This window comes from Pseudorca crassidens, chromosome 6 (genome assembly GCF_039906515.1).
Source record: "Pseudorca crassidens isolate mPseCra1 chromosome 6, mPseCra1.hap1, whole genome shotgun sequence".
NCBI lineage: Eukaryota > Metazoa > Chordata > Mammalia > Artiodactyla > Delphinidae > Pseudorca > Pseudorca crassidens.
Window position 1 is genome coordinate 88,712,496 of NC_090301.1, and position 24,405 is coordinate 88,736,900.

The window sequence follows — 24,405 nt, forward strand, 5'->3', positions numbered from 1 at the left end:
TAAAACCATCTGAACTGATTACTGGGATCCATTCATGGTTGAGAAGACATTGACACCCAAACTCTTAGGCACAAAATCTGTACTTATTCTCTGATATATATATAGATAGATAGATAGATATATTTGGTCATTGTCTATAATAATGAACAGGAGAGTTTTCACTAGGAATTACTTAATAGAAAATTTTCTATATCAAAATAAATAATTTTACTGGCATTCAAGTCATGGAAAATAGATTATTTAACTGGGAATAAAATACTGGCACTCAATAAATAAAATATGGCACTTTTGTGGATTTCAATACAATCTGTTTGTTAAGTATAAAAACTTACAGTACTATAATAAACTTTAGTTCATAGTCTATACTGAATGAGATTATATCTGAAAATACATATTATAAAACAAAAGTTAGAGAGAGATTATATTTCCAAACATTTTTTTAAATCTATATTTATTCCTTCAAAATGTGAACAAACACATACTTTGAAATTGTAAATTAATATAATACATTGAATTTTTGTAGGTACAGTTCCAATAGTTTCTTGGAAGAAAAATTCATTGTATTATGCTTGTCTCACATTGTTCATTTTAACAAGATCCCCCTCATCTTTTTTTTTTTTTTCGTAGCATAGGGCACTATCCATGATTCTTTCTTTTTTTTTTTTTAACATCTTTATTGGGGTATAATTGCTTTACAATGGTGTGTTAGTTTCTGCTTTATAACAAAGTGAATTTGTTATACATATACATATGTTCCCATATCTCTTCCCTCTTGCGTCTCCCTCCCTCCCACCCTCCCTATCCCACCCCTCCAGGCGGTCACAAAGCACCGAGCTGATCTCCCTGTGCTACGCGGCTGCTTCCCACTAGCTATCTACCTTACGTTTGGTAGTGTATACATGTCCATGCCTCTCTCTCGCTTTGTCAAAGCTCACCCTTCCCCCTCCCCATATCCTCAAGTCCGTTCTCTAGTAGGTCTTTGTCTTTATTCCTGTCTTACCCCTAGGTTCTTCATGACATTTTTTTTCTCTTAAATTCTACATATATGTGTTAGCATACGGTATTTGTCTTTCTCTTTCTGACTTACTTCACTCTGTATGACAGACTCTAGATCTATCCACCTCATTACAAATAGCTCAATTTCATTTCTTTTTATGGCTGAGTAATATTCCATTGTATATATGTGCCACATCTTCTTTATCCATTCATCCAATGATGGGCACTTAGGTTGTTTCCATCTCTGGGCTATTGTAAATAGAGCTGCAATGAGCATTTTGGGACATGACTCTTTTTGAATTATGGTTTTCTCAGGGTATATGCCCAGTAGTGGGATTGCTGGGTCATATGGTAGTTCAATTTGTAATTTTTTAAGGAACCTCCATACTGTTCTCCATAGTGGCTGTACCAATTCACATTCCCACCAGCAGTGCAAGAGTGTTCCCATTTCTCCACACCCTCTCCAGCATTTATTGTTTCTAGATTTTTTGATGATGGTCATTCTGACTGGTGTGAGATGATATCTCATTGTAGTTTTGATTTACATTTCTCTAATAATTAATGAGGTTGAGCATTCTTTCATGTGTTTGTTGACAGTCTGTATATTTCCTTTGGAGAAATGTCTATTTAGGTCGTCTGCCCATTTTTGGATTGAGTTGTTTGCTTTTTTGTTATTGAGCTGCATGAGCTGCTTGTAAATTTTGGAGATTAATCCTTTGTCAGTTGCTTCATTTGCAAATATTTTCTCCCATTCTGAGGGCTGTCTTTTGGTCTTGTTTATGGTTTCCTTTGCTATGCAAAAGCTTTGAAGTTCCATAAGATCCCATTTGTTTATTTTTGTTTTTATTTCCATTTCTCTAGGAGGTGGGTCAAAAGATCTTGCTGTGATTTATGTCACAGAGTGTTCTGCCTATGTTTTCCTCTAAGAGTTTGGTAGTTTCTGGCCTTACATTTACGTCTTTAATCCATTTTGAGCTTATTTTTGTGTATGGTGTTAGGGAGTGATCTAACCTCATACTTTTACGTGTACCTGTCCAGTTTTCCCAGCACCACTTATTGAAGAGGCTGTCCTTTCTCCACTGTACATCCCTGCCTCCTTTATCAAAGATAAGGTGACCATATGTGCGTGGGTTTATCTCTGGGCTTTCTATCCTGTTCCATTAATCTATATTTCTGTTTTTGTGCCAATACCATACTGTCTTGACTACTGTAGCTTTGTAGTATACTCTGAAGTCCGGGACCCTGATTCCCCCAGCTCCGTTTTTCGTTCTCAAGATTGCTTTGGCTATTCGGGGTCTTTTGTGTTTCCATATAGATTGTGAATTTTTTTGTTCTAGGTATGTAAAAAATGCCAGTGGTAGTTTGATAGGGATTGCATTCAATCTGTAGATTGCTTTGGGTAGTAGAGTCATTTTCACAGTGTTGATTCTTCCAATCCAAGAACATGGTATATCTCTCCATCTATTTGTATCATCTTTAATTTCTTTCATCAGTGTCTTATAATTTTCTGCATACAGGTTTTTTTGTCTTTTTAGGTAGGTTTATACCTAGATATTTTATTCTTTTTGTTGCAGTGATAAATGGGAGTGTTTTCTTGATTTCACTTTCAGATTTTTCATCATTAATGTATAGGAATGCAAGAGATTTCTGTGCATTAATTTTGTATCATGCAACCTTACCAAATTCATTGATTAGCTCTAGTAGTTTTCTGGTAGCATCTTTAGGATTCTCTAGGTATAGTATCATGTCATCTGCAAACAGTGACAGCTTTACTTCTTCTTTTCCGATTTGGATTCCTTTTATTTCCTTTTCTTCTCTGATTGCTGTGGTGAAACCTTCCAAAACTATGTTGAATAAGAGTGGTGAGAGTGGGCAACCTTGTCTTGTTCCTGATGTTAGTGGAAATGCTTTCAGTTTTTCACCATTGAGGATGATGTTGGCTGTGGGTTTGTCATATATGGCCTTTATTATGTTGAGGAAAGTTCCCTACTTTCTGCAGGGTTTTTATCATAAATGGGTGTTGAATTTTGTCAAAAGCTTTCTCTGCATCTATTGAGATGATCATATGGTTTTTCTCCTTCAATTTGTTAATATGGTTTATCACATTGATTGATTTGCATATATTGAAGAACCCTTGCATTCCTGGATAAACCCCACTTGATCATGGTGTATGATCCTTTTAATGTGCTGTTGGATTCTGTTTGCTAGTATTTTGTTGAGGATTTTGGCATCTATGTTCATCAGTGATATTGGCCTGTAGTTTTCTTTGTGACATCCTTGTCTGGTTTTGGTATCAAGGTGATGGTGGCCTCGTAGAATGAATTTGAGAGTGTTCCTCCCTCTCCTGTATTTTGGAATAGTTTTAGAAGGATAGATGTTAGCTCTTCTCTAAATGTTTGATAGAATTCGCCTGTGAAGCCATCTGGTACTGGGCTTTTGTTTGTTGGAAGATTTTTAATCACAGTTTCAATTTCAGTGCTTGTGATTGGTCTGTTTATATTTTCTATTTCTTTCTGATTCACTCTTTGCAGGTTGTGCATTTCTAAGAATTTGTCCATTTCTTCCAGGTTGTCCATTTTATTGGCATAGTGTTGCTTGTAGTAATCTCTCATGATCTTTTGTATTTCTGCAGTGTCAGTTGTTACTTCTCCTTTTTCATTTCTAATTCTATTGATTTGAGTCTTCTCCCTTTTTTTCTTGATGAGTCTGGCTAATGGTTAATCTATTTTGTTTATCTTCTCAAAGAACCAGCTTTTAGTTTTATTGATTTTTGCTATCATTTCCTTCATTTCTTTTTCATTTATTTCTGATCTGATTTTTAGGATTTCTTTCCTTCTGCTAACTTTGGGTTTTTTTGTTCTTCTTTCTCTAATTGCTTTAGGTGCAAGTTTAGGTTGTTTATTCGAGATGTTTCCTGTTTCTTAAGGTGGGCTTGTATTGCTATAAACTTCCCTCTTAGAACAGTTTTTGCTGCATCCCATAGGTTTTGGATCATCGTGTCTCCATTGTCATTTGTTTCTAGGTATTTTTTGATTTCCTCTTTGATTTCTTCAATGATCACTTCGTTATTAACTAGTATACTGTTTAGCCTCCATGTGTTTGTATTTTTTACAGATCTTTTCCTGTAATTGATATCTAGTCTCATAGTGTTTTGGTCGGAAAAGATACTTGATACAATTTCAATTTTCTTAAATTTACCAAGGCTTGATTTGTGACCCAAGATATGATCTATCCTGGAGAATGTTCCATGAGCACTTGAGAAAAATGTGTATTCTGTTGTTTTTGGATGAAGTGTCCTATAAACATCAATTAAGTCCATCTTGTTTAATGTATCATTTAAAGCTTGTGTTTCCTTATTTATTTTCGTTTTGGATGATCTGTCCATTGGTGAAAGTGGGGTGTTAAAGTCCCCTATTATGAATGTGTTACTGTCGATTTCCCATTTTATGGCTGTTAGTATTTGCCTTATGTATTGAGGTGCTCTTATGTTGGGTGCATAAATATTTACAATTGTTATATCTTCTTCTTGGATCAATCCCTTGATCATTATGTAGTGTCCTTCTTTGTCTCTTCTAATGATCTTTATTTTAAAGTCTATTTTGTCTGATATGAGAATTGCTACTCCAGCTTTCTTTTGCTTTCCATTTGCATGGAATATCTTTTTCCGTCCCCTTACTTTCAGTCTGTATGTGTCTCTAGGTCTGAAGTGGGTCTCTTGTAGACAGCATATATATGGGTCATGTTTTTGTATCCATTCAGCCAATCTGTGTCTTTTGGTGGGAGCATTTAGTCCATTTACATTTAAGGTAATTATTGATATGCATGTTCCTATTCCCATTTTCTAAATTGTTTTGGGTTCGTTATCGTAGGTCTTTTCCTTCTCTTGTGTTTCTTGCCTAGAGAAGATCCTTTAGCATTTGTTGTACAGCTGGTTTGGTGGTGCTGAACTCTCTCAGCTTTTGCTTTTCTTTAAAGGTTTTAATTTCTCCATCAAATCTGAATGAGATCCTTGCTGGGTAGAGTAATCTTGGCTGCAGGTTTTTCTCCTTCATCACTTTAAATATGCTCTGCCACTCCCTTCTGGCTTGCAGAGTTTCTGCTGAAAGATCAGCTTTTAACCTTATGGGGATTCCCTTTTGTGTTATTTGTTGTTTTTCCCTTGCTGCTTTTAATATGCTTGCTTTGTATTTAATTTTTGACAGTTTGATTAATACGTGTCTTGGCGTATTTCTCCTTGGATGTATCCTGTATGGGACGCTCTGTGCTTCCTGGACTTGATTAACTATTTCCTTTCCCTTATTAGGGAAGTTTTCAACTATAATCTCTTCAAATATTTTCTCAGTCCCTTTCTTTTTCTCTTCTTTTTCTGAAACCCCTATAATTCGAATGTTGTTGTGTTTAATGTTGTCCCAGAGGTCTCTGAGACTGTCCTCAGTTCTTTTCAGTCTTTTTTCTTTATTCTGCTCTGCAGTAGTTATTTCCACTATTTTATCTTCCAGGTCACTTATCCATTCTTCTGCCTCAGTTATTCTGCTATTGATCCCATCTAGAGTATTTTTCATTTCATTTATTGTGTTGTTCATCGTTGTTTCATCTTTAGTTCTTCTAGGTCCTTGTTAAATGTTTCTTGCATTTTGTCTATTCTATTTCCAAGATTTTGGATCATCTTTACTATCATTATTCTGAATTCTTTTTCAGGTAGACTGCCTATTTCCTCTTCATTTGTTAGGTCTGGTGGGTTTTTATCTTGCTCCATCATCTGTGGTGTTTTTTTCTGTCTTCTCATTTTGCTTATCTTACTGTGTTTGGGGTCTCCTTTTTGCAGGCTGCAGGTTTGTAGTTCCCATTGTTTTTGGTGTCTGTCCCCAGTGGCTAAGGTTGGTTCAGTGGGCTGTGTAGGCTTCCTGGTGGAGGGGACTAGTGCCTGTGTTCTGGTGGATGAGACTGGATCTTGTCTCTCTGGTGGGCAGGTCCATGTCTGGTGGTGTGTTTTGGGGTTTCTGTGGACTTACTTTGATTTTAGGCAGCCTCTCTGCTAATGGGTGGGGTTGTGTTCCTGTTTTGCTAGTTGTTTGGCATAGGGTGTCCAGCACTGTAATTTGCTGGTCGTTGAGTGAAGCTGGGTGCTGGCGTTGAGATGGAGATCTCTGGGAGATTTTCGCCGTTTGATGTTATGTGGAGGTGGGACGTCTCTTGTGGACCAGTGTCTTGAAGTTGGCTCTCCCGCCTCAGAGGCATAGCCCTGACTCCTGGCTGCAGCACCAAGAGCCTTTCATCCATACGGCTCAGAATAAAAGGGAGAAAAAGTAGAGAGAAAGAATTAGTAGAAATAGGAAGAAAGAAGGAAAGAAAGAAAGGAGGGAAGGAAGGAAGGCAGAAAGAAAGAAAGGAGGGAGGGAGGGATGGTGGAAGGAAGGAAGGAGGATAGGAAGGAAAAAAGAAAGAAGATAAAGTAAAATAAAATAATAAAGTTATTAAATTAAAAATAATTATTAAAAAAATTTAAAAAAAGGACGGATAGAACCTTAGGACAAATGGTGGAAGCAAAACTATACAGACAAAATCTCATACAGAAGCATACACATACACACTCACAAAAAGAGGAAAAGGGGAAAAAATCATAAATCTTGTGCTCGAAGTCCAGCTCCTCAATTTGGGATGATTCGTTGTCTATTCATGTATTCCACAGATGCAGGGTACATGAAGTTGATTGTGGAGCTTTAATCCGCTGCTTCTGAGGCTGCTGGGAGAGATTTCCCTTTCTCTTCTTTGTTCTCACAGCTCCCAGGCTCTCAGCTTTGGATTTGGCCCCGCCTGTGCATGTATGTCACCGGAGGGCGTTTGTTTTTCCGCTCAGACAGGACGGGGTTAAAGGAGCCGCTGATTCGGGGGCTCTGGCTCACTCAGGCCGGGGGAGGGAGGGGCACGGAGTGCGGGGCGGGCCTGCGGCGGCAGAGGCCGGCGTGACGTTGCATCAGCCTGAGGCGCCGTGCGTTCTCCCGGGGAAGTTGTCCCTGGATCATGGGACCCTGGCAGTGGCGGGCTGCACAGACTCCCGGGAGGGGAGGTGTGGAGAGTGACCTGTGCTTGCACACAGGCTTCTTGGTGGCGGCAGCAGCAGCCTTAGCGTCTCATGCCTGTCTCTCGGGTCCGCACTTTTAGCCGCGGCTCACGCCCGTCTCTGGAGCTCCTTTAAGCAGTGCTCGTAATTCCCTCTCCTCGCGCACCAGGAAACAAAGAGGGAAGAAAAAGTCTCTTGCCTCTTCGGCAGCTCCAGACCTTTTCCCGGACTCCCTCCCGGCTACCCGTGGTGCACTAACCCCTTCAGGCTGTGTTCATGCCGTCAACCCCAGTCCTCTTCCGGCGCTCCGACCAAAGCCCGAGCCTCAGCTCCCAGCCCCGCCCGCCGCGGCGGGTGAGCAGACAAGCCTCTCGGGCTGGTGAGTGCTGGTCTGCCCTGATCCTCTGTGCGGGAATCTATCCGCTTTGCCCTCCGCCCCCATGTTGCTGTGCTCTCCTCTGAGGCTCCGAAGCTTCCCCCTCCGCCACCCGCAGCCTCCACCCGCGAAGGGGCTTCCTAGTGTATGGAAACCTTTCCTCCTTCACAGCTCCCTCCCACTGGTGCAGGTCCCGTCCCTATCCTTTTGTCTCTGTTTATTTTTTTCTTTTGCCCTACTGAGGTACGTGGGGGGTTTCTTGCCTTTTGGGAGATCTGAGGTCTTCTGCCAGCATTCAGTAGGTGTTCTGTATGAGTTGTTCCACGTGTAGATGTATTTCTGGTGTATCTGTGGGGAGGAAGGTGATCTCCGCGTCTTACTCTTCCGTCATCTTCCCCTCGTCCCCTCCCCCTCTCATCTTTTAAGGATTTGATTCTATAGGTAGAGTTGTAGCTTCTATGCACTGTGAAAGTATTACCTGACAGGGCCCTCTAGTACTTAGAAATTTATGGTATAATATGACTAAGCTTAAAATGCAGTGAAAATACTGTTTTTACTGGAAGAATATGCTGATAAAAGCATCTGTATTAAAGACAGTCCCATTAACAGAATCATAGCAGGTAGCTTAAAAGCTTCATTAGTATGAAATATGAGCAATTTAGGACTATTTAAGGTGTTAACATTACTACCACTTTGGACTTCAAAGTACAATTAGCTACTTCATTTATCATTTTTGACACAGATCACTGGAGAGCTGAGACTTCTCATTAGTCAAGTGGACTTTCTATTTCCACTAGAGAATTTAGGAATGAGGTTTGAACATCAATATCATTACAAAATATTAAGCCAAACCAGTATTTCTAACCTGCTAGATATTCACTACCTAAATTATTACTTTAAAAATCTCTCTATATTTTTCCTACATCAAATCTATATTTAATAGGCAAAGATACTTATTAAAATAATGATGTGTTTTATTTTTTTGCCTTTTCTCTTTCACCATCATTTTCCCTTAGAGACTAAACAAATGATACATGGATTGTGTTATTGTTGTACAACATTAACATAGTTAATTTTATTATTTATAAAAAATAATTATTACTATTATGTTTAAAAATGCACAGTCCCAGGATCTCCTTTTTCTTCTTTTTTTCATGTATTTTGGATATTATCAAGGTTATATAATGCCTCATTTTCTCTTGTTTTTATAAATCAACTCCAATCCGTTTTTCTTTACTTCTTCAATTCCCTTGTTTCCCCTACTGTCTGTTTGGGGTTTTTTCAAACTTTATAGACAAGTATCACTTGTCAATCTCTTGCCAGCTTTCCAGTCTTTAGTGGTAGTTGAAGTAAATTTATATCCAAATGCATATCTCTATAGATTGGCATTGCATTAATGTACATTCACATGCTTTCTATAAAATGAAATACATACATGGTCAGTATGGAATTACTGTAGATCCATAACTACAATTGTCTCATTATTAAAATAATCATAGAGCTGAAAATTCATCTTTGTATTGTAAGTCAGCTTGGAAAAAAGGGAATCAATCAATGAATCTCCATTAGTTTATACATGAGATAAAGGTAATCATTTCAGAAGTTCAGGGCAACTCAAATCTTAGTATGTGGACCTACATAAGAGCAACTGCCAGGTATAAGAAATGAGCATAGAATGTGGTAGATCTCCTGTTGAGAAATCTCCCCAGTTGAGACTATTTCACACTGCAAAAATGACAGAACTTGTGACAGGTTTGATTGAACAATTAAATCCCATCAGACTATCTTGAATTCAGGAGATTAGAAATAATGAGCTGCATTGGTATTTTGAATTTTCCATAGAGCACTATTGATATATAGCTTTCATAATGCTTTGTAATTCTCACTGGATTTACTGTACTTTGTATCAGAGTTTGAACATCCAGTAAATGGCATTGCATGTCCTAGAATAATAAAAATGTTGTAAAACTGGGATATTTAATGAACTTGATGGATAAGATTGTAAATTACTTAACTTTATGTTACCAGCTTTAATTAGCACATTGGGCCTAGTAAATTTAATGGACCATCTTTATAGAATTCCGACCTGTGATTACCTAATATTTGTCATTGCTACCTCACAGGAATAAGGCAAATTAATATGCCAGTTAATTAGATTACTATTATGGGTGTGTTTTAAATCTATTTTTGAAGAATTATGTTCCTTGGAATGGCAAATTTTAGTTCCTTGCTTTTAAAAAATCAATTATACATATATGTATATATGTACCTCCTTACTTTCAATGGTATAATCTTTGAGTTGAGTCAGTAATATAAATTAACAACTATTTATTTGATACATTTGGATAAAGTGTTCTTGAAAAGGAAGTAACTGTAGAGTTGAAGTGAAATTTAGAAGTCAGAAAAGAGATTTCCTTGTTTCTGTGACCTTAAAATATTACAAAGATCTATGACCATATTCACGGCACACCAATTTCCTTTTGCTCTTCTATAACTATGAATCCTCTCATGTATCTTATTTTACAAAAAAATTATTTATTTATTGTAAATGTATTTTTATTGAGATATAATTGATAGATAATGTTGGTTAAGATGTATAATGTGTTGATTTGATACTTTATATATGGCAATATGATTACCACCATAGTGCTATCTGTTACATCACATAATTATCATTTCTTTTTTGTGGTGGGAACAATTAAGATCTAATCTCTTAGCAACTTTGAATTGTATTCAAATTGTATTCAAAGTTAAATTGATTCTATAAATTGAGTATAGTACTGTTGCCTGTAATCACTATGCAGTGCTTTTTTGGAAGGAGAAACTTCAACCATAATCTGCTACTTCAAATTATTTGAGGGAATAAAATATGATACCAATATGAAACAGCTACATTTATAAATTAATAATAGCATAAATATTTCTTCAAATTACTGATATTGAATTATACTTTCTTTAGTTTTTTTGATTTTTATGTTTCTTTTGTTTGTTTTCCTACTTTGCAGGCAGCAATTCCTGCCAACTAAATAATGGTGGATGTTCTCAGCTTTGTTTACCAACATCTGAAACTACAAGGACTTGCATGTGTACAGTTGGATATTATCTCCAAAAGAACCGCATGTCATGTCGAGGTATAAGGTTTTGAAAAATCTTAGTTCTGATGCATTTACTTCATCCATACAGATTTTAGGCAACCAAAGTCAGCTTTATCTGTGTCTACTGAGATTATCATATAATTTTTTATCCTTTATTTTGTTAGTGTGGTGTACCACTTTGATTGGTTTATGGATATTGAACCATCCTTGCATCCCTGGCAGAAATAACATTTGATCATGATGTATGATCCTTTTAATGTATTGTTAAGTCAGTTTGCTAATATTTGTTGAGGATTTTCACCTCTGTGCTCATCAGTGATATTGGCCTGTTGTTTTATTTTCTTGTGGCATCTTTGTCTGGTTTTGGAATTAGGGTGATGCTGTCCCCATAGAATGAATTTGGAGGTGTTCTTCCTCTTGAATTTTTTTGGACTACTTTGAAAAGGATCCCGAGATCCCAAAAGTGGCTGCTGCCAGCCTGTCAGTCCCCAGGGGGCTTCCCAATTGCCTCTTGCCTCTCAGAAGGCTCTCCAAGATCAGCAAGTGGATCTGACCTGGGCACCTTTCCAACTATTGTCTCTGTGCTGGGACTTGGAATATGTGAGATTTTGTGTGCACTCTTTAAGAGAGAAGCCTCTGTTTCCAATATATCTCTCCAAAACAAGTCCAGCTGATTTTCAAAGCCCAACTTTCTGGGGCTTTGTCTTTCCAGTGTAGGATCCTTGGGCTGGGAGCCCTGTGTGGGGTTCAGACCCCTCACTCCTCAGAGAGGACCTCTGTGGTTGTGACTTCTCTCCTGTTTGTGGGTCACTGACCTGGGAGTGTGTTTGTGTCCTGACTAGACCATGTCTCTGCCCCTCCTACCCATGTCATTGTGGCTCCTTCTTTATATCTGTAGGTGTGGAAAACCTTTTCTGCTAATCTTCAGATTGTTCTCATAGATAATTGTTCTGTAAGCAGTTGTAATTTTGGCATGCCCATGGGAGGAGGTGAGTTTGGGGTCTTTCTACTCTGCCATCTTGATACCCACCTCCTGCTAATGGAATGATTTTAATGTTATATATTCATTTTGTTTTTGTTTCCTTTTAAATTTAGGTATAGAGTCATTTCTTATGTACTCTGTTCATGAAGGAATCAGGGGAATACCTCTGGAACCAAGTGACAAAATGGATGCCTTGATGCCTATATCAGGAACTTCATTTGCTGTGGGAATAGATTTCCATGCAGGTAAATAGCTTTTATTCATAATTTATGTATAATATTTTCACTTGATTTATTAAACATGATGGAAATATAACCTTTCCATCTGTACTCTGATAGTCAAGATGAGGAATAAGAAAGCAAATCAGAAATGAATTTTTAAGCCTAACACAAATTGTTATAAATAGGTTTTGTCTGAAAAAAATGAAGCAGCATTTTTCTAACATATAACATTTGAATTGCAAGTACATTAAAATGCCATGATTGGCATTTGGTTGCTTCATTTGTATTTCTATCATTTTTTATCTTTCAGATGATACTTTTACTTTTATCCAACTATAAACATTAAAAATAAAGCATTTTGATTTATTATTTACTTAAACATAATCTTATTTAAATTATTTTCCAGGATGTGGTTATCTATTCTAATACAGGTAATAGCAAATGAAATCCAAATAATGGAAACCATTATAAATGCTAAACCATTCTTTTTACTTTTGAATACAGTAGCTATCATTTCAGAGTCAGATTTTACCTTATCTTCTTGTTTTAGCAAACAGTGAAAGAAAGCAGATTGGACACTGTCCTCTTTTTGTGGCTGACACCAGTGTGTGATCTGGGGGGAGTTCCCTCGTGGTCTAGTGGTTAGGATTCAGCGCTTTCACTGCCATGGCCCAGGTTCAGTCCTTGGTTGGAGAACTAAGATTCCACAAACTGCACGGCAAGGCTAAAAAAAAAAAAGAATTTGTGTGGTTGGGAATTGATGGTAGAAACTGTTAAATTTATTGAAGGAAATAAATTTTTTGTTCTAATTGCTAACTTCAGATATAGCATAAGCATTGGGTATACTTCTTTCATTAATATTCATATTTATTATTCTACACTTGAAGGATTAAATTTATAAAAACACATTTCTCCATCTCTCATCCAACTAAATCATATGCTTCCTGAGTTAATGTTTTGGTGTTGAAGATGTACTGCATGTTCCCAGTATATTTTTTATATATGTAAAGACAATTTTGTCAGATGTTAAAAAAATCGTTCTTTGATCTATAATCTTTAAAAAAATCTTTAAACAGCAGCACATGGGCTTCTGGTAGTAAGCCTATTATTTCCCTCAGCTCTAACACATTTTGTTCAATCACGTGTTAATGAATTTTTGGCTACAAATCAGTGAAGTACTGGGGATTTTTACAAATGGTTCGAAGATGACTTTTCTTAAGAAAATTATTTGCACCGAATATTTGGAATCACAAAGAGGGAAATTTCCTATGTTTTTTAAAATGGCTTTTTCCGAAAGGAAGTATAGAACAAATATAGCATAGTTTATTGAGCATTATGTAAATTTTGCCAAAATTAGTGTGATTTTTGATCAAACAAGGCTCTTTGATCCAACCTCATTTTTTGTGGAAGGCTCACTACCCTACCATGCGTAATCCACCCTGCCTCTTATTCACGTACATGTTATTCTGTAGAATTTTATTATATAGGCTTTAATAGGTGCAAAACTAAGAAAAACTTGAACTTCTTGAAAAGGGTGTATTTATATATGTGTATATATTTTTACTATGTACACACAGTCCCTTGTTTTAGCCGGTATCACATAGTTGATTCTTTTAAAGACTACATAATGATTTTTGAAAGTATTTGATAAATTTCCAAATACAAATATCAAATAAGCCATTTGGACAAATGTCCTGATTAGATCATTTGTAAATCTCTTGTTCCTTAAGGGCAAACTTATTATTTGCATGAGTTGAATTCACTTTCCAAGGTTTGTATGTTGGCCCTGAAATGGTTAAGTTTCATATAATGTGCCATGAGAGCAGATAATTTTATTTGCAAAGAATGGTACTCTCCCTGTTTCTAAATCCTTAGTAATTACTAATATTTCATAACAAACATATTTTGTATCAAAATAGTTTTTCCATAGAGCAATTACTACTTATTAGTTAAAACTTTGTATTCTTCATATTATACCTGCCATATTTTAAAATTACATTCCTAGAAAGGAATTATTTTTGGAAAATCAATTTCTTCTAAATGCAAAAGGATATAGGCATATGGAATAGTCATGTGAAATTAGAATGTTTAAGAGTCTATTAAAATTTCTACTGTTAATCAGAAAATAGCAAGATAAAACTTGCTTTGAAATCTGAGAGGGCCAGAGACCTAGGGGCCAGTAAAACATACGGTGGGAAGAGACCAGACTTTTGGCATCAGACAACTTGGATTCTAAAACCAGTTTAACTACTTACTAGTTCTATGACCTTGGGTAAATTACTTAATTTTTCTGAGGCTCAGTTTCCTCACTTTGGAGGATATTTAGATCGATGTCTGTAAATGTTTGGCACAGTGCTTGATATACATGAGTGCTCAGAAAATAGTAACAATACCTAATAATGGAAATTAATAAATTGTAGAAATGAGCATATGTGATATATATTTACAAACATATTCTGCAAGCTATGTTTAAGCTCCCAGTTAGCAAAGATTTTGTTTTCTGTTCTTTGACTGATAGTATTTTTTCTATTCAGTTATCTGCATATAGTTGTTTCTTAACTTCTTGAGTACAGAAAGAGTACATTAGTAAACGCCTCTAGTGAAAATGAACTTATTACTACTAATGATGATAATGAATAGTCTGTAGAGCAGATATTTAAAGATTAAATAACACCACCAGCTATTTGAAGTCATTAAATGTAAACCTAGGAGGCTAGCAGACAGTAAACCAACTGAAACACTAATGATGATGGTGGTGTTGGCAGCAGTATCAAGAGTTTTCAACCATGTCTCCACATACATTTGTGCTTCCATCTACTATACAGTCTGACCTTTTAATAATTGCATTTTATGAAAATATATGAGCATAAGAATGTCAGCAACTTGATTCATAATAGCATTGTAGACCACATACAAGCTCTGTGACTTGATTGAATGAAGCTGCTTTAGGGAGGAAGGAAGGAAAATAATGAATTGCTCCAGAGAGATAGAGAAAATTTTTGATACATCACCCCCTATTTTTTTTTTCAAGACCTTTATAACCTGATTATATGTTCTTCCTCTACTAGTTCCCTTTGCAGACATTCTATTTCCTCTTCTTTCATTAACTGCATTCACTTCAGGACATAATCTCTACTTTTAGGATCAATCAAAGGTAAGGATGACAAAATGAAAGAGCACAGTTGTCCCTTATTCTAAACATAATAAGGAAATGGTGTGAAGGAGGATCACTTGTTAGGTATAGCTATCATAATTTCTATAATACCAATTCACTACCACAATTCTCAGGGATAAATATATGCTCAAACCTGTACATTTCACAACAGATCTGAATCTTGCTGGGTTTTGGTTGTAATGAATTAAAGTTTTCTGCAGTGAAAGGATTTCTTTCACCAGATGAAGCAATTCTGGATACTATCCACAGAAGAAAGAAGACCCTGTGGCTCTTTTTAAATGTTCAAAGCATACTTATCACTTCACTGGAAAAGTCCCATTCCACTGGAAAAAAAAATACTAAGCTTTGAAAATCCTGGCCTGCTGGGTGATATTCCTCCTGATGAATGAATACTGCATTTGATGTTTTAAAAGATATATTTTAGTTAGGGGAAAAGCCTTCAAAATAAAGCTCACTGCTCCAGTTAGTAATATGATCTCCAGTAAGTAATGCTCTATTCAGTTCCGCCACCCACACCTTGGGGGTATTTATGACTTTTTCACAATAATCACATAATAGGATATTACTTAACTAGAGGAAATTCTACTCAGAGAATGGTGATTGACTGAACTTTCCCAGCTTATATTCTTTTTTCATCTTTTATCTCTTTTGTTCAAATTGGAGTTATCCAACTCAGTGTTAACAAATGTTGATTACTATCTGCTAGGAGTAGTACATCACAGCTAAGTTGCTATGGGGGACAAAGATAAACTAGGAATAGTTTCTGAGGTAATGCATGAATGGATAATCTATGGGAATTTTTTTTCTTTTTTAAAGAGAGCATCAAAGTACCATTATTTGGATGTCATTGCTTTACACTCACTATGGGGAATATTCTAATGCCTTTTTACAGCATCACACAGTGATCTGGCTATTAAGACAATACAAAAACTAAAGGAACATTTAACATTATACATCTGTTCAAATCCATAGACTGTAAAACACTAAGACTCAACCCTAATGTAAACTATAGATCCTAATATAAACTATGGACATGTCAGTGTAGGTTCATTACTTGTAACAAATGTACCACTCTGGTGGTACAGATGGTATCTGGTGGTACCATTTGATAGTGGAGGAGGCTGTGAGTGTAGGAAAGGAAAGGGTATATGGGGACTCCTGCTCAAATTTGCTGTGAATCTAAAACTGCTGTAAAAAATAGTCTATTGAAAAAAAACTGCAACAACCCTGAAGGAGAATATGTGACAAAATTCTGTTGCCACATTTACACGGTTGAATATCACCTATTTACATGAAAGATTTTCTCCTCAATAGTTCCACAACATTTGCATATATCTTTGAATGTTAGAAGGAACATTTGACACAATCTAGTGGCATTTCCTCATGTTACAGATAAGGAACCCGGAGAGATCAAGGGCTGCATGGTAATGGAGTGTCCTACTTTTAATTCCTTACACTATGCCATCTTGCCTTTGTAACCACTTAAACACAATTTTATTTAGACCATTGTTGGCATTACTTGATGAAACTACATGGCACTTCCGCAAATTTGTACTGGTAAAAGATCATGCTTTATTTTGATTTATGTACTGAATCATATTGCTTTAAACCCATCTAATAATTGAAGCAGGTGACACTCAAGTGAGAGTCTGTTTTTTATTATGGCTGGAGGCTTAGAAAAGAGCTGTTTACAATTTTTTTCTAATAACCACTCTGTCACCAACCAAGGCCGAAGAAGAATTATAGAAAGAATTCTTTTTATGTCAGTAACAGCAATAGCTTAAGAAATACAATACTGTTGCTTTGAGACATTTTTTCAATTTTATGGAAACCATTTCCTTGGCTACAAAGTGAATTTTTAGGGCTGGTTCAATTTCTTTCTGTTCTTGTGACAGTGAACAGATACTACTTTGTGTTGTCATTTCAGATTTGTTTCAAGACTATATTTTCAACTCATGAGAACAGTTTGTATGTATTTGTAGATGGTCAAGTCCAGTAAATCTTTCGGGATGTAAAGTATTAACTGCCACAAGAAAACAAAAACTCTCCAACATCATGAGGAAACGAATATAACCACGCATAGAATAAGTCATTATAGGTCAAACAAATTATGGGAAATATTTCACGTATCCTTTTTGGATAATGTCTGAACTCAGAACATAAAATACAAAGCAAAACAAAGCAAGCTTCTGATAGTCATCTGGATCCCTCAATAGGTTACCTGAAACCAAAAGCTCCAGAAGATGCACAGCGATGACCTACTATCATGAAAACTTCGGTCAACTTATTTGGGATATATTATTCTCTGCTATTGAAAGAACCATGAAGTCTCTTGAAATTTCTTTCTCAGGCAGTTAGCACTTCTCAAGAAAATGAAAGGTCCCAACACCAGCTTTGTACTTATTCCCATGAAGTACATCCACTCTGTTTGGGCACCTTTCTTTTTCCCTCTCCTGAGTCACTCTATTCTGCTATATTTCTTTCTAGCTGCTCAGGATTTTCAGCTCAGGAATCTCTTATACATTTATATCTGATACTCATGTCTTTCTCTACTCCTCTCATTATCAAAGTTGAGTTACCTAGAACCCTATTCTCAAAAGGCCTGGTTACACTTATCATAGTAAATTATTAAGAGCTGCTAAGAGATTGACAAGTTATCTTACTAGTATGTTTGAATGAAGCACAGTATCTTAACCCAACACTGTAAATCCAACTAAAGCACCATTAAAGACATACGAAGAAAATATTTTTATGGATAGGTCAATCTTTTGGATGTTTTTCAAATTATTTCATACTCTATTAGACAATAGATTGGTATCTATTTATTTGTGGAAACTGGATACGCAAATGATATTGTGGAGGTCTCCTTTAGCTTAGGTACATTGATACCATTAATATTGTAAAGTGTAACTTTAACCTTGAAAAAGTGTATTTCCCCTATTTTAAGAAAACCAAGGGTATACTAATTTATTTTTCTTTCTGATACTCTTTCTTTTGGAAAAAAAAATATAAAGCTATGATGCAGCTTCTGAGATTGTTGGCCATTAATTTTTTATCAATTTTCTAGTTAAAAGAGGAATAGAAAAGTCATCTAATTGATTTTTGGACTGGTCATACGGAATGGATCGATCTTTTTTTATCATTTGGTTTCATTCTTAGCCAGAGGCCATAAGTAGTAAGAATCCTTTGGGGGATTTGAAAGGAAAAAAGAACTAATTATTTCTATAAATTTCTTATTACTTTTAGAACAGGGACTTGGCTAAAGTAGAAAGCCTAGAAATGGAACTGATCACCCACGAGTGGGCTAGGAACAGGAGGTTTGGAAGAGGAAGAAATTAAAATAGCATCACAAAAACCCTTAATATTTATTAAGCACTTACTACATTACAGGAATAATATTTGGAAAATTTTATGTATTTATGCAGTTTAAATCATCACAGTAATCTGTTGAAGAAGATAGTATTTTTAACAATGAAGAAACTGGATTTTGGGATGAGATATGCATGCAGAGGACAGTTGGTTACTTTGGGGTACTCAAATTCTGCATTAAAGATTTGCATTTGGATTTTTGCCCTTGCAATTTACAAAAGCCGTGAATTGAATAACCAATAGTGGAGTAATCAACATCAGATCCTTGATAATTTCATAGTGAGAATTTTAATTCTATTGTACTTGTGATTGGGAAAGATAATTGATAGGCAATGTCAGCGCCCACGGTTTGAGGGAATGATGATAATATGGTCAACAATTGTAGAACTGCCCCTGCTAAACTTAGGGGCAGAAGATTAATGGTACAGCCTCATCTGAGAGAGAGTAATGATGATGATAATCATCATTGTCAAAAGGAGAATGAGAAGAAAGAGAAAATCATTTATCTCACTGCGTTTATATTATTTAACTATTGCTGTATAACAAATGACCAAAACTGAGCCACTTACAGCAATTAATATTATCTTATAGCATCTATGAGTTCCCTTAGGTCTCTCATGAGGCTGCCTTCAAGGTGTTGGCCAGATATGTGGTCTCATCATAAGGCTCAACTAGGGAGGATCTGCTTCCAAATTATCCATGTGGCTGATGGCAGGAATTATTTTCTTGTGTGTGTTTGACTGAGAGTCACAGCTCCTCACTGACTATTTTAGTTTCTTGTCTTAAGGTCCTCTCCACAGGGCATTTCAAAATATGACTGCAATCTTTCCTTAGAGCTAATGAAAAAAGAGTGAGAAAGGGCGCACAGCAACTGGAAGCCAGACCTTTTATAACCCAGTCTCAGAAGTGATATCTCATCATTTTAGTATATTCTATTTATTAGAAGCTAGTTAGTAGGTCTAGGCCACACTCAAAGGAAGGGAGTAGAGGAGGGAATCAAAACCAGCTGGTGTGGAACATTGGTGGCCACATTAGAGGCTGCTTATCACAATATTATAGATTTTTATTGATATTATCCCTATACAGTGGTGTCTAAGAGGTGAATTTTGATTGTCAGTTTGAATTATTAATGATGCTCCTATATGGACAGCTTCTGTATTCTGGTTTAAACCGAGTGAGGATGAATTAATGTAAAGAACCAGGATCATGGTCTTGAATCCGTTTTTAACTCTAATTAATAGTAAGCCTTGGATACCTGAAGAAGTGCTCCAGGTAGAGAAAAATAATAAAGCCTAAGTAAACTGTCAACTGCTTTACAGGTGGAGTGGGACAAAGCTGGGGTTTGAACTTATACATACATATATACATATACACACACATATATATGCGTGTGTGTGTGTGTGTGTGTGTGTGTGTGTCTGTGTGTGTATATATATATATATATATATATATATATATATTTCCCAAACCCTAGTTTTCTTTACACTACCATGCTAGGGTAAGATGAAAGTGAGGAAAGATTCCAGAAGTATCCAAGAATGAATGAGTATTCAACAACAACAACAAATGTGTTATATAAGGCAAAGGCTCAGAGATATTGGACCATTCAGTGCATGGGGTTCAGAAAGTCAGGCTGGGGACAGGGGATAGTTGGTGGTCCTAGTACTAAGTATCTAACTTAGTAGTTCTATGGCAGTGGTTCTCAACTGGGGATGATTATGCGCCCCAGATTACATCTGGCAATATCTGGAAACATTTTTCATTGTCACGACTGAAAGGGTGCTACTGGCCTCTACTGGGTAAGGCCAGGGATGCTGCTAAACAATGCACAAGACAGATTACCACAATAAAGAATTATTCAGGCCCAAATGCTAATAGTGCCAAGGTAGAAAAATCTGACATGTATTTTCAATGATTTTGAAATGCACCTCTAGTTTAGTGACACTGTCCTTGAAAGCAGCAGACCCAATGTCTTTTTCATTAGGGTACTATTTGTTATCCTGGTCATCTCATTCATTAGTACCTGGCTTTTAATATCATGAACTTGCCAAATTTGCTTTTGACCAGAATTCCGGAAAAATTCTCCATCAAAACCCAGCAACTCTCTCAAATCGACCTTTACAGTTTTTGACCAAGTGTCTGGAGAAGTCTTCATGTAATATTAACTTACACTAAATCTTTTACTGACAGCTGTCTGGCACCAAAGCTTTATAAGAAAACCTCTTCCAAAAAATTGCTTAAAGCTGTCTAGGATTGCCTGGGGGATACAGAGGTGTGTAACACCAACAGAATTATGAGCGCAGTTACTTTCTTCTTGACACCAATGCAGGCTGTGTGTTGACTGATGTTAACTACGCTTAGAATGAGTTCTATTGCATCCAGTGTTTCTGTCTAGAATTTTGTGTCCGGGAAGGGAGCCCCAAAATACTTGGCAATAGTTGACAGTTCTTTATGCTCACCCACCATGGTGCACAGAGCAACTATGTAAATCTTCCAAGGATTATCTTAATCTGAATTAAGAGGGACATTAAAAAAGGGACATTATCTCCCTTTGTTTGCTATGGGTAAAGCATTCTGTCAGTGTGTTCATTTAGGACTATGTTGGGGGAAAAAAAATCCTGATTTCATTAGTCTAGAATTTTATTTGTTTTATTTATTTATTATTTAATTTTACTGAAGACGGAAGGAGAGGAGTTAGATGTAAATTAAGTAGAAAAAACTCAGATGGAACTAGAAATGGAACTTGATTGTCAGTATATTAAATACTAGAATAGATTACTTACTGGGTATACATCTCTGGCTCTGGAGTATTTTAAAGAGTTAAAACAAACAAACCACCTCTTCTGAATCATGATTTCTCTGGGTCTCCTCCAGCTTTTTGACTATTCAACTCCCACTATTAACAGCTTCAACAGTAACAACCTGTAGGCTATTTTTTAAAACCATCTATTTTCTTAGTCAACAGTCATTAAAACCTATATGAACAGAATCATAATTAGGTTTGCATAGTTTGAGTACAGAAAGTAGACTATTGTGAATCTATCCTTTTCTTCAGGGGCAAAACAAATGTTCACAGGACAGATTCTATTTATGTTGCTGCTTTCCTTACAAATTAAATATTAAGATACTAAAAAGAACTGATAATTCCACAGTAATTCAAGGTTCTAACTATAGATGAAAAGCTATTTTCTAAATCCTGGATAAAAGGATTCAAAATTTTTATTTTGTTACTTATGAGACATTATTCTGGTTAGAAGGAAAAAGAGCTAAGATTTATTGGTGACTTATTAATACCGTTACTTAAAATGTGATGATAGCATTACGGTTGTTTACATTTAATGTTTTCCATTAATACTATTTTAGTGATAAAGCAAGTGATATTTTTGAGCTTGGCTCAGATTTGAATTTATAGATACAACAAAGGATTACAGCGAGTATATTTGTATACTATTTGCAATATTCATGTGAATCCCTATTAACTCAAAATAATGATGATTAAATAAAACAGTAGATATCTGTCAGCTCAATCATCATTAAACATTATTAAAATAAGCTTGTGGAGTAATAGTCATTAGTTCAGCAATCATTTATTGATGGCAGATCTCAATTTTTAAATAAATAACTTTTTATTTATTAAAAATTCTTTATTAGAATTGTACATAATGGGAAATTTGGAAAATTAGGAAACATGAAACAAAGTTGAAGTAAAAAATTACCAGTACTATTACTACGTCAACAGCAATTATTAACATTTTGGAATATTAATATTCATGCTGTGTTTTTAAAATACAAATAATCTTGCTATTGATAAAATTTTGTCCTAATCTTTTTCTAACTAACTATTTTAACATGGACACTTTGCTATGTTGTGATTAACAATCTGTAAATACTATTTTCAGTAGGGGTACATTATTTATCATGTGGATTACCATGATATTTTGACCTTTCCAATATTTTTGGACATTTTGATTATTTCCAAATTTTGGCTGTAAATCTTTTCAAACATTTTTGATAATTCCTCAAAATACAATTGCTTTTTCTTTATATAACTAGCAACTGTTTTGAGATATCATTCACCTACCATAGAATTAATATACTTGAAATGCTAAGTCAGTGGTTTGGGGTATATTCACAGAGCTGTGCAACCATCACCACTATCTAATTTTAGAACATTCTCATCACTCTAAATGGAAGCTCCATACCCATTAGTAATTCTCACGTTTCTCCTAACTTCCTAGCCCTAAGACAACCACTAATCTACTTTCTTTCTCTATAGATTTGCCTATTCCGGATACTTGTCTATTCAGATTAAGAGATGCTAACTGTAACAAAGCGCTCCTTCTGCTACTGTTGCTACTGTATATATCTCTTATATGAGCATTAGTTTATTCTGTTGTATTTTGTAATGATTTTCCTGAGACCCAATGGTGGCAGCAGCTTTACTGTTAGAACTATTCCAAAAAGGAAAATGAATCTCAGGGACAAGAGCAAAGGCAGCATAGTTTTAACATCTTTCTCCAAGTAGAAAATCTCTTTTCATTGGCAAATTTGGAAAATCAAAGTTTGATTTTATTAAGGGAAATGTTGTCTCCTCAAAATGGGATTTAAATATCATTCAGGTGTATATGGCAAGTATGTCAGGGGAAACTTGAAACCATGAGATCATGGCTCAGTTTCTTGGCATGAATTATACTTGAAGATTTTCTGGGGGAAAAATAGTTCTTAAGATATTATTTTTGTATTTACATCAACTGAGATATCAAGGAGTGGAATACACATTTTGCATGAAATTTGAAGCTAAAATTATATTTCAAAATACACCCAAAATCATAGTGGAAAAATTGAGAATAGTGGTCATCATCAAAAGGATTTTTGAACACTTATTCCTTTAACTTTAAAAACCAAGTTTCATTCATGTTGCTGTAGTCTACTTCTGTTTCCAGATATTTATTTTATGGAGATTACACTTTCACATAATGTATGCCTAAAACGTTATAACTATGTAGGCAAATATTAGTTTTTTGTTGTTGTTGTCGTTGTTGTTATCTTTTTACGTTCAGGTCACAGATGGGTGTGTGAGATGGTTCCTGTTTACTGGGAAACTATGCCCCATCCATAAGAGACATTTCAGGATACCCAAGAACTGCTTTTTTAAGGTTACTTACATATTAAAGGTCTTTGCACATTTACAGTCACACTTCAGGGATGACTGAGAAATTCAGTCTGGAAATTCCTTTTGTGTTGTGTCATTTTCCTTTTGTGTGAAATAATACAGTCCCATAACATGCAGACTTCAAAGGCATGCCCATATCACAATACCTATAAATTACAAGGCTGGGATTGGTAAATGATATGACCTTGCAAGCTTTAACCTTTTGGTTTTGTTTTGTTTATTTTTTTTTATGTGGACATTGGTAAAGTCTTTATTGAATTTGTTACAATACTGCTTCTGTTTTTTTATGTTTTGACGTTTTGGCCACAAGGCATGTGGGATCTTAGCTCCCTGACTAGGGACTGGACCTGCACCCACTGCGTTGGAAGGCGAAGTCTTAACCACTGGACAGCCGGGGAAGTCCCCAGTTTTAGCCTTTTTGGATTTAAATTTTTCAACTGGTAAAATGCAGATAAGTCTATGGCAAGAAATAAGGAACAGCTGGTGTCCATGCTTTCTTTAATAAACTTTCGCATACTAGAAAGCCATCTATTTACCGAAAGCAGTCATAAAACATTTTGCATATATAAATTGTGGTTTGTGAATACAGAATAATAATAACAAAATAATTCATTATGCATTAAAACAAATATAAAACTTGAAATCAGAATGAACTGGTTGATATTTTATACACCTGTTTGTAGGTGGATTCCTTCCATTTGTCCTTAGTGGATTCTCCATGCCTTGTTTCACTGTACTCATATAACTGACCTATGTAATCTGCTAGATTTCCAGGCAGGCTAACTTGTGTTGTTAAAGACAGTTTCCCACTGGTAACACTGATTCTTACACTCTAGTCAGTATCGGATGGAACGTACAGTATCAGGATAGATGTACAAAAGAGCATTATACTACTATGACTCTAAATTTTATATGGATTGCTAATGTACTGAAATATATATAGATAAGTACTCCTAG

At 35.7% G+C, this 24,405-nt stretch overlaps 1 protein-coding gene across 1 annotated transcript in view; it reads left to right on the top strand.

Moving 5' to 3' along the window:
- Positions 1-24,405, top strand: part of LRP1B (LDL receptor related protein 1B) — a 1,616,178-nt gene that overhangs the window by 1,086,817 nt on the left and 504,956 nt on the right. The window contains exons 35-36 of the mRNA XM_067742376.1: positions 10,439-10,564; positions 11,624-11,755. Coding sequence (XP_067598477.1) covers positions 10,439-10,564; positions 11,624-11,755 — 258 coding nt within the window. The remainder of the gene's footprint in view (positions 1-10,438; positions 10,565-11,623; positions 11,756-24,405) is intronic.